The sequence below is a fragment of the Calidris pugnax genome, unplaced genomic scaffold (assembly GCF_001431845.1).
Source record: "Calidris pugnax isolate Ruff unplaced genomic scaffold, ASM143184v1 scaffold316, whole genome shotgun sequence".
Classification (NCBI taxonomy): Eukaryota; Metazoa; Chordata; class Aves; order Charadriiformes; family Scolopacidae; genus Calidris; species Calidris pugnax.
In genome coordinates this window covers 1,446,038-1,464,186 of record NW_015091194.1, presented here as the reverse complement: position 1 = coordinate 1,464,186, position 18,149 = coordinate 1,446,038, and the positions used below count along the sequence as shown (strand labels likewise).

General features: G+C 44.3%; 1 protein-coding gene across 1 annotated transcript in view; it reads right to left on the bottom strand.

Annotated features, from left to right (window-relative positions):
• The window catches only part of LOC106898350 (alpha-N-acetylneuraminide alpha-2,8-sialyltransferase-like), a 51,905-nt gene that overhangs the window by 2,276 nt on the left and 31,480 nt on the right, over positions 1–18,149 (bottom strand). The window contains exon 2 of the mRNA XM_014959544.1: positions 4,662–4,771. Coding sequence (XP_014815030.1) covers positions 4,662–4,771 — 110 coding nt within the window. The remainder of the gene's footprint in view (positions 1–4,661; positions 4,772–18,149) is intronic.

The window sequence follows — 18,149 nt, the reverse complement described above, 5'->3', positions numbered from 1 at the left end:
TTAATAGGTGCACAATGTACTGAGATCTCAGTGAGGAAAGAGCTTCTATAGTTTGTTCTAACACAATTTAAGAGAAGCTAGACAACTTAAAAAGAAGCCAGAAAAGAGGAATCAAAACAAGAGGTTTCAGAAAACGCAATCATTGAGAAGAGAAAAAAAAGACAGACTAGAAGCACAGGGGAATTTTAATTCCCAGACATAAAGAATGATAAACCTTAAAAATGGAGAAAGGTTTACCTAAAATAAAATAATAAATAAATAAGCAAAGGCAGCAATAGGTTGCTTCCTGCCCCTGCACTGGATAGTACACAAATTAATCAGATTGCTCCCATTTGGAGAAGCTGTAGAAACCCTGTCAGTAGCAGTTTTCAATGGCAGGTCAAACAAATAGTTGTGAAGCAAGATATAGAGGTGATTTGTCTCAGAGGAGAAAGATGGCATAAATGACCTCTGGCAGATTACACTAAGATGCTCTCTGATTTGATTAAACAGAGACCCATAGGGTAAGCTTTTAAGAAGCCATTTTTGGTTGACGTTTATTTAAAACACTCTGAAGGACCAAGCACTTTCCCTAGTTTTTATCATCTTAACATCTCAATAATGAAATTTCTTTCACAGCCAGTCCTAGATGCATTATTTAAACACATCTAATTCCTTTCATCAGTTAAGTCTCATTCCCAGCTTGTTCTGCATGAAATATTAAGAAACGGCCCGAATATCCAGAGGGAACTCAGTAAGAAACCAGTTGGTTGACAGAAGCTTCTTGGCCTTTCAGATTATTTTCTTGAACAGGTCAGCAGAGTGCTGAGTGATGTGACAGTGAGGAATACACCAACAAATGGATGACTCATCATAAGAAAGGTCTTTTTAATTATCTTACTTTTGCTCCTGGTACGGAGGAGTAAGCACATGAACGTGCAGGAAAGAAGGAAGTCCCAAGATGGTGTTTCAGGCCAGAATTTTTGACATGAGCCTAACTGGAAGAACGGAACATATTTGTCTTTATACAAGACCCATATGACTTAGATGCAGCAGGTTGCAGTTGGGGGAAAGAAAAAATACCAATCAACAAGCACAGCAGTCTGTGTGTGCCTTTTTCACGTATGAGATCTTCCAACTCAATAGGTAGAAACAGCAGCAAGGGTAAAATGAGAGGGATCCTTCAACCTACACTGGACAGAAATAGCTCTTCTGGATTTAGCCCAGACAGAAGTCCATGTCCCGCAGCTGCAGAGAGTCCAGGCAACGTGGCTGATGCACGTGCATTTGGTAGATGCTATGTGACTACCCAGCTATTTTAGAATGTTATATATGCACACATATTAAACACTAGGAACTAATATGAACTAAGCATTCATTGTTCTTCCTTTGTGGCACTTTGGCCAACATCAGGACAACAATTCCATAAGGCAGCTGGAAGCCATCTTTCTCTGGACTTGTCTAGAAATCCCAAAGTGCCACCGTATTTAACCTCCCCTGCTCCACCTGGGCTAGGATGGCTAGATGGCATGGCACAGCATGATTAGAAGATAACAACTTAGCCTCCCCAAAGCAGGACAGCCACTAGACACCAAGCTGTGTGGAGTGGTCAACACGCTGGAGGAAAGGGATGCAGAGGGACATGGACAGGCTTGAGAGGTGGGCTTGTGCAAACCGCATGAGGTTCAACCAAGCCAAGTGCAGGGTCCTGCACCTGGGACATGGCAATCCCAGGCACAAATACAGGTTGGGTGGAGAATGGCTGGAGAGCAGCCCTGAGGAGAAGGACTTGGGGGTGTTGGTGGATAAGAAGCTCAACATGAGCTGGCAGCACACACTGGAGGCCCAGAAAGCCAACCCCATCCTGGGCTGCATCAAGAGAAGCGTGGCCAGCAGGTCACGGGAGGTGATTCTACCCCTCTACTCTGCGCTCGTGAGACCCCACCTGGAGCTCTGTGTCCAGCTTTGGAGTCCTCAGCACAGGAAGGACATGGACCTGTTGGAATGGATCCAGCAGAGGGCCACAAAGATGCTCAGAGGGATGGAGCACCTCTCCTATGGAGACAGGCTGAGAGAGCTGGGGTTGTTCAGCCTGGAGAAGAGAAGGCTCCGGGGAGACCTTATAACGGCCTTTCCATACCTGAAGGGAGCTACAGGAGAGCTGGGGAGGGACTCTTTGTCAGGGAGTGTAGCGATAGGATGAGGGGCAACGGTTTTAAACTGGAAGAGGGGAGATTTAGATGAGATCTCAGGAAGAAATTCTTTGCTGTGAGGGTGGTGAGACACTGGAACAGGTTGCCCAGAGAAGCTGTGGCTGCCCCATCCCTGGAGGGGTTCAAGGCCAGGCTGGATGGGGCTTGGAGCAACCTGGTGTGGTGGGAGGTGTCCCTGCCCAGGGCAGGGGGTTGGAACTAGATGATCTTGAAGGTCCCTTCCAATTCTAACCATTCTATGAAATAGTGACAAGTTGCTTCTAGTTTTGGAATAAACTCATGAGCAATCAGCTTGGAGAAGTCCCTGCAATCCCCTGCTATTTTACAGAGAGAAACCCTCTCTCTGGGAGACGTACAAACCACAGCAGAGCCACGGAAAGTGACGGGGGAAAGGGAGAATTGTGAGACGTAGAAATATTTTCTCCAAAATCTAATGCCAAGAAAACGTGTCTCTTCTGTCAAAATACAGCCAGAAACATTGCTTGGGGTTTAGTACCCAACACCTCTCTCTTAACATAAACATCAGCAGGAAGGGAGTGGCTAAATCAAAATATTTTTTTTTCTTAGGAATAAGGATTACAAACTTGAAAACCAGTCAGATATCAGAAGAAGAACGTATTATAAGCAGGCTACTTAAATATGTGGACCATATGCCATTCACCTTTTTCATTGCAGATGCAGTGTGCTGTGCCTTAGGGGCTGAGAACTGCTGCTCTTTTAATCTCTACGTTGGTACAACTGTGTTTGCAGAAGATGCTCAGCAACGAGATGAGTTTACATTCATTAATTAACCTTAGTGATTACAATATATCAAAGAAGATGGCTGCTGCCGTATGACAGAGCTTATAGAAATACACTTCAGTGAAATCAAAACCCACGTGAATGGAAGAAAAGAACAAGGGCAAAACTTGGCATGACATTTCATACTGCAGAAATATCTAAAGATATTACACAAATTTCTTTTTTTTTTTTTAAAATGAAACGTTATGCAAGTCACTATAGTGCTTTTTCTCTCTCAGCTCTGGGACTATAGAAATCAGATTTAGAAAAGGTAACTAAATCCTATCTCTCACCTGCTATAAAAATATTTTATCCCAGTGGTATATTAGCTTCTAACCCAAAAGAACTGAAACGTTTTCCATAAATATGGCTGCACATAACTAACACAATACAGCCTGCAGGCAGCTACTGGGATTTTTGCAGGATTTTCCCTATCACTTATTTCCAATTCAAACTAAGTTCTGTATAGATAATGGTTGTTTTACACTCCCTGGAGAGAAAAGGATTTTTCTGATCAAGCTAAAACAACTGCTGTTTTTTTTTTTTTTTAAAAAGAGTTTCTATTGTTTTTGTTACTGATTGCTCCTACAGCATTTCAAATTCTCATTGCATCTAGATAATGTTACCACGGTACATATCCTGCAGTTTCTTATATTTAGCCTGTGGAACACCTAAGGAGTTGTGCAGTAAGGGCAGTCAGCACACTGCCTCTCTCCCCCTGGGCCTCACATCGCTTCTGTGAATGCTCTAAGTATACGTTCCCTTTTGCCTTTAGTTTGTTGTGTTTCTTTGCTTGAACATTAAAGGCATTTTCAGTCTTTGAGATGCAAACCAGAAATTACAGTAATAGTGTTTGGTTTGCAGCAAATTTGTATGGCTTTATAATAAGCCATCAAGATCTAAAAGGGAGACTTGTTAAAGTGGGTGCTCGTTAGGCATCCATCTCAAAACCCAAAGAAACTTAATTTCTCATCTCCTTGGGAGCATTCCTCCAGATTCTCCCCCACAATGTTTTTCTTGTTCATGTTTAACAGGGAGGAACTAATTTCTGTCTTTCTTCCTTAAAGAATGCAGACCTAGAAAGTGCCAAATTCAATCACAAAAGCAGTGGCTGGTTCAACATCCCTCCTGACAGGTTCTTCTAACTTCAGGAGGGCTGGAGGGAAACGAAACATGAGCAATCCCCAAAACCTGCATCAAGGAAAGAGGTTTGGCCTTTCCTCAGACAGTCATCCAGAAATCAGTCTTGAGAGAGGAGAGAGACAGGAACGTTTTAGTTTGTTTCAACTTACTTAAGCCTTGGCCGCTAAGTCAACACCTACTCACAGGGAGTTCAATGGGTGGCATATGCCGGCATCCAGAGTTGCAGAGGACAGAGCACACTGAGGGATGAGCCCCTGCCTAAGATTGCATAATTAAAGAGAAAAGCAGCTCTTCGGTCCCCCTCTGTAACGCTGTGCAATCTGTCACAACCTTAACCCCTCCCTTCCCCACACAGAAGCCAGTCAAAACTCCTTCTTTGCCTCTCCTCCTATTTTTACCCAGATCACTGGCGTAAAGCATCCTGCAAAGTGGTGAGGGGCAACAAGGCAAATTAGAATTGATTCATCGCAACTGAATAGCTTCGAAAAGCCCAAGGCTTCAGCAGCAGGGAGGGGAGACAATGTGTCATTGAGGTTTCTGTCTTACCTCATGACAAAATCTGCTTGATCTATTTGTTTGCCGCAGCCGCTCTTTTTCAGGATCCCACCGTTTCCCACTACGGAGCATTTCTTCAGTGGCAGCTGGAAGGGAGTAGCCTAGCAACACAAAACAAGGACTGGTTTTACAGAGGAGAACACATGCAGCTTTGTAGATGTAGAACCCAGGGAGCTGGCAGGGCTTAAAGTGAGGAAAGAAAAGCATGAATTCAGAGCTAGGGGCAAAAAAAAAAAAAATATATATATATATAAGTACAGAAATTAGCTGGTAAGTAGACATAGGACAGTTCTTATCCCCACTCCCCAAACCAGGATGCAACAAATGTGACACAGAACATCATCTCTGCAAAACCAAAACTGGCTGATGCACATACTGACCGAGCCAGGCAGTCAGGTCAGAACAAGCCTTCTAGCCAAGGTATGGGGACACAGGGGAACTAAGACAACCAGGAAAACAAACAAAAAAACCAACCAACCAACCAAAAAAAAAAAAACCCAAAACAAACAAAAAAACCCCAAACCACACACCCCAAAAAACCCAAATCCATGGAAGTAACCTTTCTGAGCTGATACAAAAAGACAGCTCTGGTGAAGAAAGGAAGGAAGGAAGGAATGGGGGAGCAGGTGATGGCAGAAGGACACTGAGAATCAGGAGTCACCCTGGCTCCCTCCATGGTTGTGCCACTGGGACGGGTCCCTCCAAAGCCTTAGGCAAAGATATTTAGAGCTTGACAGCAGCTCCTTAAACACCCAGCTGCCCAGACACAGCGTAAATTAAAATTAGAAAGGGACCATTTTAACAAACAGAGCTCTTGTAGCCACTTTGCAGGGCATAAAAGTGCAAGGTCAAATTGCCATGCTGCCCTACGCACCAAACACAGTAATAAATGACATCTGCATAGTCTTCTTCATTCCAGAGGATCTCAAAACTAGGGGTGGGACATCTTCCTGTCAGCGCCGAGTCACTCACTCTTAGTGAGGTTGTGACAGTCATTTAGACATCCCTCAGTGCAGCAGTGCAGCCCAGTGTGTTAAAAAAAAAAGGGTAGTGAAAAGACATGTGAATTTAAAGTAGTGTGATTTAGTTACAGAACGGAATTTGTCTACAATGCAGAAGTTAATATTCCCCTCATGCCAAAAAAAAAAAAAAATTGTGCAGGGATTTATGATTTAGCAACCCTGTCAAAGCCTGACACTGCAGCACAGAGGGTTACTGCACAGGCCTCTGAGAATGCAAACGTCACAGTGACAGGATGCAGCATCACAAACCAATTCTCCTTTCCAAGAGGACGATGTAGAAGGGCAGCAGCAGCACTTGTCCCCAAACACTGCATCCTGTATTCACCGGGCATTATGACAGCGTACACGGTCCAGAAAACAAACCCATTGTAATGCACAAACTTTCTATTTGTTAGGACGTATTTCTAATCTCTTGTCCCTATTCTTCCTTAGATTTATTTGCTTTACCTATTTTTTTTTTCTCGGAAAACTAGATTCCATTCAGTTGGTATAAAGCCACAGCCTGCTTTCTAATGAAAAACGTTAAAGCTAAAGCAGAAAAATAAATTCTAGTTTTCTGAGTTCCACCATCCTTAGGAGCCCAGTGACAGCAGAACAGAGCAATACTGAACACGCAGCTGCATTCTTGTCTTGTCCTGCATCTGCCTTCTCAAGAACATGTTTTAATTTGCACAGCTATTGAACTAGGAGCGTATCTTTAAATTCCAAGGACATCTCATCTCATCTCTGAGGTGACCCTGACCAAAGGAGAGCTCACATGCTCAGTAAGGGGGGGTGGAGGGGTAGGAACAGGAGGAAATGTAGAAGGGAGATGCTTTATAAATAACAGTACCTTTCTCATTCAAGATACATCAAAGCTCCTTCCAAGAGAGCTACTTGCAGAAAGCAAGGCTGTGACACAGCACAGGCAAAGGCAGTGGCCATTCCCTCTTGCTTTTAAGAGTTGTGGACACACCATCACATAAATTATGTGCCTTTAGTACATATTGAGTGACTTCAGACCCCCGACAAGACTTCTAAATAAACATTTAAATAAACATTTAGGAGTTACTAAATGCTTCCGAATTCCGAGAGTTGCAAACAGCTTTTGAAATTGCTTGGGATGAATTGCTGTCCTTCAAGGTACATTTATCACAGAATCTTCTAGGTTGGAAGGGACCTTAAAGATCATCTTGTCCAACCGTCAACCTAATTTGGACAAAAATAAACACCCACACAACAAACAAAAAGCAACACCATCACTAAACCATATCTCCCAGCACTCCTGTTATGCTCAAAGACGATAACATTCGTTGTCATTTACATACATTTGTTTCCAAAAGCATGTGAAGCTTCAAAACTCTTGTCCATCAGAGAGCCCAAGAAACAAAAGAACGAGGTCAGGGCTGCCAGGGTGATTTGGGGGAGCCAAGGGGAAGTAGGAGGGCCAGATAAAATCACCATGGTGGTTGGCCCTCTGCCTAACCTATGAAGAAATCTACTCACACTATGGACATTGAGGAAAAACGAGGCTAAACGTACTACAAGAGCCTGAAGAACCTTCTGCCTCCCCGACCAAAGTACTGAAAATTCAAGACATGGCACAGTTCAATTCCAGACAAGACTGAAAATTCAAGACACGGCCTGTTTTTCAAAGGTACTGCCTGGCTGTACACAAATCATGCAACTCTTAAACTCAGGTGTTGCCCGTAAGAGACGACAAAACACCTGGGCTTCCTTTGACGCTCTGCAAAAGGCATTTCTCTTGCCCACCCTTTCAAAGGAAGAGGGTCCTGGGCTTTGAAATTTTTGGGAAGTCGCCGTCGTGTAATCTAGTTAGCAGCAGCATAACCAACCCACTGGAGGGGACGTCAGTGTGGATGGCACGCTCCCCTCCGCAGCCAAAGGATGCACACGGGACAGAGAGGACCGATAAAGCTGGGACTCTTTAGTCTGGAGAAGAGAAGGCTGAGGGGAGACCTTATCAACGCCTACAAGTATCTCAAGGGAGGGTTGAAGGAGGAGGGAGCCAGACTCTTTTCAGTGGTTCCCAGTGAGAGGACGAGGGGCAACGGGCACAAGTTGGAACAGAAGAGGTTCCACTCAAATATGAGAAAAAACTTCTTTGGGGTGAGGGTGGCAGAGCCCTGGCACAGGCTGCCCAGGGAGGGTGTGGAGTCTCCTTCTTTGGAGATTTTCAAGACCCACCTGGATGCTCCTGAGTAACATGCTCTGACAAGCTCTAGGCAATCCTGCTTCAGCAGGGGAGTTGGACTAGATGATCTCTATGGTCCCTTCCAACTCTAGAAATTCAGTGAAATTCAGTGAAAGGCACTTGGAGACTCTTCAAAGCTAGAACTCTGTGGGCTTTCACTCTGTGACTTCCCATAAGCATTCAGCTCCTCCCTTCCTTTGGGCTGCCCAAGGTGGGAGGTGCAGACAGCTCAAGCAAAATTGCAACGTCATTAACCAGAAGGGAGCTCCAGCCCTAACACGCAGTAGAACGACTCTCACCTCGTTAGTAGCTTTCCACATCACTTTTAAGATCTTTCCCTGCATCCTCTAGCTGTTCCTACTGCTGGCTTACCAGGGTATACGCTGTGGATTTAAGGTTGAATGTAATATTTAATTAATTATCATAGAATCATAGAATCATAGAATCATTGAGGTTGGAAGAGACCCTTGGGATCATCGAGTCCAACCATCTCCCCTACTCTACAAAGTCCTCCCCTACACCATGTCCCTCAGCACTGCATCTAAACGGCCCTTAAACACAGCCAGGGATGGGGACTCCACCCCCTCCCTGGGCAGCCTGTTCCAATGCCCGACCACTCTTTGGGTGAAAAATTCCTTCCTAATGTTCAGTCTAAACCTCCCCTGTTGGAGCTTGAAGCCGTTCCCTCTCGTTCTGTCACTAATTACCTGTGAGAAGAGACCAGCACCAACCTCTCTACAGTGTCCTTTCAAGTAGTTGTAGAGAGTGATGAGGTCTCCCCTCAGCCTCCTCTTCCTCATACTGAACTCATATCAGAAGGGGGAGTTATTTTTTTGGAGCTATTTGGACAGACTCCAATCATTATTTGTTTCCTCGTGCCAATTGATCTCATGCTATCTTCGTGGCGTGGGTGATCTGACAGATTTTTTGAATGTTACATTGGAGGCGAAGGGTTAGAATAATGCTACAGCTTGGTCCAGCATTAAACTGATTTTACTTTTTTGTAAAATACACTCGGGAATTACTTGTCATTTCAGTAAGAGGCAATTTTCAATCAAGAGTGTTATATTTTTAAGGTGATGGTGCTATTTGGAGATAATACTATACAGTAAACCCAAGTTTGCTTCTAGGTTTCTATTACTGGCAAAATATGTTTCACAGGACTTATAAAAAACCTTCTTGTGCTTTCCTTCTTTACCTCCCACGGTGTAACTCTTTGATAGGCAAATTCTCAGTTCATAGTTAACAGCGTATAAATTCTCATGTTGTGGGGACCCAACTGTCACTTATGCTAAATGCTCACAAAAAGCCCAGTTGTTTTTCTCCTTCGAATTGTCAGCTGGCCTGAAAAATGCTGGCTTTGGCCTGTAACGTTGTCACAAAAGCATTTCCATTAATATTCGCTTCCTGAAATTCTGTTATTTTTCATTGTCAACACATTTCTTATTTTCTTCATTCATAAAATTTTAATGAACAGTCGGAGTCTTGTGGGTGGACTAGAAAAAATAGCACAGCATCAGTTCATCTACTGTAACAGAGAAGATGTAAAAATAAATGACCAACTCGCCTCCATTTTTAAGCAATCGTTACCATAGGATTTGCAAATACTGTGAACTAAAACCACCTTGCATATCAGAAATAAGTGGAATGAATTCCCTTATAAAAGTATGTTTCAAATAATTTTAAAAAGGATTTCATAAGGTGGTTCTTGAAAGGCATCTCCAAACAAAACCAAAGATGGAAAAGACCCCATTGTCTTGTTTTCCCTGGTTTAATACAATGAAACTCCACTGATAATCAATGAAGATGTTCTATTTCACATTCATGTAAATGAAAGAAGAACCTGCACATCCCCCCTGTGAATTCAATGACAAATAAGCACACAAAGCAATAGATTAAAGACTCCCAATTGAATATGGGACTAATTTAACAAAGCATCTATCCAGCAATTCACTGATTAGTTTCATCATTCATCTAAGCAGAAATAAATCATTGTCACCAGTTAAAAGAACATTACACAGTGCTAACAAAACATAATTTATTTTAGATAATGCTACCCTAATTCACTTGGATTTCATTGTTAGGCTGTTAATGCATTAATTTTTGCCCACTCCCTGCCAAAGACTTTAATCAGCAACCAAGTTCTTACTGGGAAAAGAGGAAAAATTACAGTATTCAGCCTCTGATTTAATGCCGAAGACGTCAAAAACATGGAAAACACTGAGAACATAAATTAGAACAAAATGTTTTTTTAAATAAGCATTTTGAATTTGCAAGCGATGCTGTGATTTGACTGTCCCTTTTGAGAAGGCAGCATCCTGATGAGAAGGGTGTTGATCTACTGATTTTCCCATGGAGATGGCAAAACCCCCAGAGCTGATGAGACGCCAAATTCAGCTTTTCTTGCGCCTTTGCGTAAGGAAGCGGCCGACACTTTCAAGGATAACTCCCCACACGTCACCACAGGAAACGTGGAGCTGGTTTTTTCCACGCCGTCAGACATGACAAGGTGACAAATGCTCCTTCTTCATTGTTTACAAATCAGCTTCGGTCTGATGGGCCTTTTGTTCCTCCTACAGAGCTGTCAAGATATGACAGCTTGACAGCAACCGGCTCCAAAAACCATCCCTGTCAGGGGTGGCACGTTCTCTGCAGGGAGATGTGGAAGGTAGCTGTGGTTACCTGCTTGTCACTCACTCCTCCCCACCAACACGCTCCAGTCCTGCCCTGGCCTGTGGATGGGAACCCAGAGCAAGGAGAAACGATTGATGGCAAGGTAATGATCATCACGGTCATCAGGATCACAGCTACTCCTAAAAGAGAGAGGACTTTTCAGTCTACCTCCTACACTAAGCCGCCACAGGCAGACAACTGACCTTCTTCTTTCTGCCCTTGTAATTGTTATTTTCACTGAATTTTTTAGAGTTGGAAGGGACCATAGAGATCATCTAGTCCCACTCCCCTGCTGAAGCAGGATTGCCTAGAGCTTGTCAGAGCATGTTACTCAGGAGCATCCAGGCGGGTCTTGAAAATCTCCAAGGAAGGGGACTCCACACCCTCCCTGGGCAGCCTCTGCCAGGGCTCTGCCACCCTCACCCCAAACAAGTTCTTCCTCACATTGGAGTGGAACTTCCCATGGTCCAGCTTGTGCCCGTTGCCCCTCATCCTGTCACTGGGAACCACTGAGAAGAGTCTGGTTCCCTCCTCCTTCAACCCACCCTTGAGAAACTTGTCAGCGTTGATAAGGTCTCCCCTCAGCCTTCTCTTCTCCAGGCTCAAGAGCCCCAGCTCTCTCAGCCTTTCCTCATCAGGGAGATGCTCCAATCCCTCCATCATCTAAGTTGCCCTTCGCTGGACTCTCTCCAGCAGTTCCCTGTCCCTCTTGAACTGGGGAGCCCAGAACTGGACACAGTACTCCAGTTGTGGCCTCCCCAGTGCAGAGCAGAGGGGGAGAATGACTTCCCTTGACCTGCTGGCCACACTCTTCCCTATGCAACCCAAGATACCATTGGCCTTCCTGGCCACAAGAGCACACTGTTTACTCATTGTCATTTTACTGTCCACCAGGACCCCCAGATCTTTCTCTTCAGAAGTTGCCTCCAGCAGGTCCACCCCTAACCTGTACTGGTACCTGACATTTTTCTTCCCCAGGTGCAGGACCCTGTACTTTTCCCTGTTGAACCTCATGAGGTTCTTCCTTGCCCAGCCCTCCAGCCTGTCCAAGTCTCACTGGATGGCAGCACAGCCCTCCGGGGTGTCAGCCACCCCTCCCAGTTTGGTACCATCAGCAAACTTGCTGAGGATACACTCTGTATCCTCAGCAAGGATTTTCTTGGGAAAATAACTGTTTTCACCCAAAAAAAATTCTTTGGGTTTGTGTTTTTTCAGTGAAAACCGACCATTTTGAAAAATAAAAGATGGACCTCTTTTTCAGGCCAATTTTCTTTAAAATTGGGTGCACTGTTTTCTAAAAGGTCTTGCCTGTAGCGATTCAGAGCTTCAGACATTTTCTATCATACACCTATTCCCAGCCTGGCCTTTTGGATTGTAGCTATTGATTGAAACAACCGCATGAAGTTTGAAATGCATTTAAAATTTTAACAATTTAGGTCTAATTTTGTTGTGTAGAGAAACAGAAGAAACACGGATTAGAACGAAAATGTCCGCGTGTGAGTGCTGGAAAGGGAGAAAATCTTTTCCACACCGTAAGTCTTGAGTGAATGCTTTGGGCTGGAAGATGTATGCATTTTAACATATATTAAGAAACCACATTGGTACTTTACGGGCAGATTTACTGAATGTCACACAATTCCTCAATGGTTTTGTGTTCACGCAAAGCCACGTTACAAAAGCACTTCAGTGAAACTGCTGAAAGCTGTATTTCACACGTGCAAAATCTGTCAGGATCACAACGCATCCTCCACTGCAACTTCCTAAATGTGTGTTAGATACAACTCGAACAAAATTCTCTATATTCCACTAACATGTGACACAATGTGTGAAACGTGAAGCGAGAAGCAAGCCCAAACCCCTGCCTCTCCAGCAACGCTGTCCCAAAGCAGAGGGACAGGTATAAGGACACTTGTCCTTCTGGGGAACAGATCAGAACGAAGCCCCCACCAGACTGCCTGCAGGTACGGATCATACACTTTCTGTGCATCTTAATTATGAATATCAACAAAGAAGCTGATAATGGTATTTCAAATTCTGGACTCAGATACTACCAACCCCCAATATTTGATTACAAAGCAATTATTACAGAAGAAACAGTGACAGCTACTAACTATGAAATCGTTCCTCCAAGCTGCCTTCTTCAATTTCTTTTTTTTCTTTTAAATAGTTTCCCTGCTCCACAGAGGCACTGCCAACTGACAGATTTGGGAACACGAAGCTTGCACAAAAGAGAAGTGGTCCAGGTGGGGGCAAGCTTCTCTGTAGCACCACGCGAGCACGTCTCAGTCATGACAGCAGCCTGACTGAAGTGGAATTAAACATCAGGACCGTGTACTTCAGGTGGGGGTGTTTTGCCATGAGATTAATAGCTCACAAAATATTTACACCGGGACACAGGGACCGCAAAGGACCACTTAAGGAGACTGAACACACAGCTCTGCGGCAGCAGGAAACCCTCTCACATCCAAAAGGATACGTGGGATATTAACTGCAGAGCAAACACACACAAAAGAGAGAAAGCTTTTCAACATCCCTGTATATTCCCAAAAAACCACGGAGTACCAGTAACTAGCTGGCAGTCGCTTTTAGTTCCAGCTGTACTTTAAGTAGGAACTTCAAAACGGAATGCTCTCTAATAGCTTTCCACCCAGCGTGAAGTCACTGCAAGCGAGTACTTGCTGTGAATTAAAAGAACATTTCAAATTGCTTCTGTGGCATTTAATTCAATGGAATCAGCCTTCATGCAGCTGGGATAGCACAGCGTGGGGATTATGGAAAAAAAAAAAATAAAAAAATCACATTTGGAGAATGTAACAGTTTATTTTAGAAAGCAGACTATGGATGGTATATCATGAACAGTTTTTTAAACAATGAATGTTCTGGGAACGTGAAAGGAATTCTCCTTTATAAGACAAAGAAACATTAAGAGGTGGGAAACTCCAGAGTGCTGGAAGACTTCTGGATCCACACTTTATGACTTGCAATGCACTAGGACCCCAAGCTTTGGATTAAAACTGATAAAAGGGAAATACCATTTCATGATTTGGAAACATGGAATGTTTCCAAATGAACAAAAAAAAAAGGGAACTCGGCCTACTGGGGGTGGGGAGGGTGTCTCTTTTCTGAAAAATGTTATAGCTTCCAACATTACAACAACTGGGAGGCCTCAAGAAGGGCTTGAGCTTCCCTCCAAATAGCTGCATTTAGATGTACCATGGAGCAACCCATTCCCATGTAATCTGTACAAAATGGAAAAATCACATACAAATTCCTTGAGAAACAGCTCAAACAGAATCTGTAAAGAACTGCCTTTGGTGGCTTCCCAAACCACCTTCTCATACACTTGACTAACTCGCTTCATTTTTTTCTTTTCTAATCCTACGTGATAAGAGGCATAAACTTTGATTCACAGGTCAGATCACTAAATTATGCCAACAGCCAGAGGAAACACTCAGCAAATCCTTCCTTTTACCCAACCCACCTGACCTCACCAGATGCCCCAACAAGCTTAGAGGAAACCACCACCCATCGTGTGGGACTCCCCGTCCCGCTCTGCTTTGCCAGCACCTACCAGAGGTAGGTTCACAACACCCTCCCACTTCAGATTTCAACTGACTCTTGACTTTCAGGCTGGCACTGCCCAGCATTTACACACCAGGCAGCAATTCACCTCCCGGTTTGCTGGCCCTCCATGGCAGAAAGACCTTCAGACACACCAGGCATCCCAGTGGTTATTTCATATTGCACTGCACTGAACGCTGAGCAGCAAACCCTCATCTTTTTGGTTCAGCGACCTAACTTGCAGACACTGCTTTTGAGCAGTTTGCCCATCCTCCACTTTTACGCTGTTCTTTTCTTAATCTGCTCCAAGTCTGAGCAGAAGAGGAAACACCAAGTATACCAAACTGCCACTTTACTCTGCACTGGTGAGACCTCACCTGGAGTATTGTGTGCAGATCTGGAGCCCTCAATATAAGAAGGACATGGACCTGATGGAGAGGGTCCAGAGGAGGGCCACAAGGATGATCAGGGGGATGGAGCACCTCTGCTACGAGGACAGGCTGAGGGAGCTGGGGTTGTTCAGCCTGGAGAAGAGGAGGCTCCGGGGAGACCTCATCGCGGCCTTCCAGTACCTGAAGGGGCTACAGGAAGGCTGGGGAGAACCTGTTTAGAAAGGCCTGCAGTGACAGGACGAGGGGAAATGGCTTCAAGCTGGAGGGGAACAGATTTAGACTGGAGATGAGGAGAGGGTTCTTCACTGTGAGGGTGGTGGAGCACTGGAACAGGTTGCCCAGGGAGGTAGTTGAGGCCCCTTCCCTGGAGATATTCAAGGAGAGGCTCGATGGGGCAACCTGGTCTAGTTGGGGGTGTCCCTGCTGACTGCGGGGAGGTCGGACTAGATGACCCTTGGAGGTCCCTTCCGGCCTGGGCAATGCTATGATTCTATGTGTACACCAGGCTTGCGTTGATGCCATGCTCTAAGCTTTAGTCAAAAAAGCACATCAGAACATTGTTGAATTTTTGACTAAATATCTCATGGAAACAAGGGTAAGCACAAACCGAGAAAGGAAAAAAAAAAAAAAAACCACAACATTTTTAATGTCATGCATGTCTATTAATGTTCTATGATAGTTTAAGGAGTTATTCTGTAGGCCTGGGAAAATGCAGTATAGACTTCTAAATGACTCTCCTGCATTGCAGTGTACAACTTCCTAGCTGAGGAAGTTACTGCACACATTGCCCAGTGACAACGTCCTCCAATTCTGACTCTACTTTCTTCCGCAGCAATCTGAGGATGGAAGAGGAGCAACAAGCTGCAACCAAAACAGAACAGGGGAAAGTTTGCAGCGTATCTGCTTACGTGTGCCCGCTGTAAGAATAGGTAGAAAATGAACTCTCACTTGGAATAAGTCTCTTGTGAGAGCATGGGACAACACACAGTCAGCAAAGAAAGGAAAACATTTGGAAATTTTGCAAGATCAGCTATTGTTCGGCAAGGGATACTACTCACTTATTACTTACTTTTACTTAATTACATTTTTTTTCTGTACCTTTAGTCTGATCTCTGCTTCTCATACCTTTCATTTTTCTGCCTTTTTCCCTTGACTATCAAGCCACTTTCTCAAGGAAGTCATAGTCCATCACTTCCCATATATTCACATAATTAAGCCCAATGAAGCTGTCAGGTTTTGTACACTGTTTGTCTGTGATTCATAAACTGAGAATGGAGGTACAGATGCATAACCTTTTTTAGATGCTTTACTTTTATTCCTGTAAGACTCACTCACAACTTTACAAAGGATTTCTCCCCACAGTGTCACATACGTGCAAGGTTATTGTCAGGACCAACCCACAATCAAACACATAGTCCCTAAGCATTCGAAGATCAATCCTAACCCTGCAGAACCGATGCAGGATGAGTGTTTCTACAATGGCACGAGCAGACTACAAAGAATTGTGAAATGCAACAAGAACATGGGAGGGCATAGGAAAGACAACACACAGGAAGGCTCTGGAAGTGTTGGGAGACCCATACGCGTGTAGGTGGTGGTTAATTTGCTAAAAAGCTCATCCACCCATAGATACAAGAAGTTCTGTAAAATCTTCTTAGTAGCGCACAGTCTATGCAATAAATAAGGTTAGTTTCAGCTCATAAAAATATAAAGGGCTTCCAGCTCTACTTGTATAAAAAGACAGAAACACTTAAACAAAGGAATGGCTCTCTGAATCCCTGAGGGCCCTCTGATCCCGCTGATATGAATAAGGAACTGCAGCAAAGGAAATTAATCCACTTATACAGGGACCAAAAGATGGATTTCATTATTATGTGAGAGATACCGAAGTTTAAAGCTTTGGCTTTTATTTTTTCAGCTGTCTTAAAAGCAATACAGTGCCATTTTGCTAGAATATTAAACAATGAGCTTCTTCAAGGAAAAGATCCACTAATCAAAAAATGTTTCTTGCATTCGCTTTATGTTTAAATAGTTTAGGGGAATCAGTGACGACTGTTGAGAATCACTAGTTAAAAAGACATCAAAGACAACTAGCATGGATTGATCTCTCTAGGAAATTTGCAATTAGAGTGTGAGTGAAGTTTAAACACTGAGATTGGTTTCTGGCAGTATGGAAGCACTGTTGACTTTCTTTAATACTCGCACATATACTTTTTTCTTCTCTATTAATGAGAAAAAATTAAGCCTCTTAAGAAAGCTTCACTTATCTTATAGATAATAAGGAAATATTTAACTGTTCAAGACAAATTTTAGACTTTGAAAGTTCCAAATTTTACAGTTTCGTTGCAGATTTATTTACCGATCTTTCAGTAAAAACCAAACAATTGCCTCTGATTCCAATTAGTTAAATGTAGATGAATAGCAAAGGGAACCACAACAGAGAAAGGTTCCCTAGGAAACATTTCAGAGGCTCTGGTGTTTCAAGGTGTTTAGAATATTTTGTAGGTAGCGACTAGATTGAAAATCCTGATGATATTGGGTGGCCCAGAAACATTACCCAAAAAAAATCCAACATGCAGTATCATCTTATAGATACAGTGGTTTCACTTAAATGCACTACTGAATTGCATGAAACGATGGCATGAATCCAGAGAAGCGAGCAATCACCTTTTTTTTCCCTCCCATAGAATCATAGAATTGCCCAGGCCGGAAGGGACCTCCAAAGGCCATCTAGTCCCACCTCCCCGCAGTCAGCAGGGACACCCCCAACTAGACCAGGTTGCCCAGGGCCTCGTCGAGCCTCTCCTTGAATATCTCCAGGGATGGGGCCTCAACCACCTCCCTGGGCAACCTGTCCCAGTGCTCCACCACCCTCACAGTGAAGAACCCTCTCCTCATCTCCAGTCTAAATCAGTTCCCCTCCAGCTTGAAGCCATTGCCCCTCGTCCTGTCACTGCAGGCCTTTCTAAACAGGTTCTCCCCAGCCTTCCTGTAGGCTCCCTTCAGGTACTGGAAGGCTGCTATTAGGTCTCCCCGGAGCCTCCTCTTCTCCAGGCTGAACAACCCCAGCTCCCTCAGCCTGTCCTCGTAGCAGAGGTGCTCCATCCCCCTGATCATCCTTGTGGCCCTCCTCTGGACCCTCTCCATCAGGTCCATGTCCTTCTTATATTGAGGGCTCCAGACCTGCACACAATACTCCAGGTGAGGTCTCACCAGAGCAGAGTAAAGTGGCAGAATCCCCTCTCTGGACCTGCTGGCAACGCATCTTTTGATGCAGCCCAGGATGGGATTGTCCTTCTGGGCTGCAGCTGCACACTGCCTGCTCATGTCCAGCTTCTCGTCCACCAGCACCCCCAAGTCCCTTTCCTCAGGGCTGCTTTCCAATACCTCACCCCCTAGTTTGTATTGGTGGCGAGGATTGTTCCGGCCCAGGTGCAGAACCTTGCATTTGCTCTTGTTGAACCTCATGAGGTTCACCTGGGCCCACCTCTCCAGCCTGTCCAGGTCCTTTTGGATGACATCCCATCCCTCTGGTGTATCGACAACACCACACAGCTTGGTATCGTCCGCAAACTTGCTGATGGTGCCTTTAATCTCCCTGTCTATATCATTGATAAAAATGTTAAACAGCACCGGC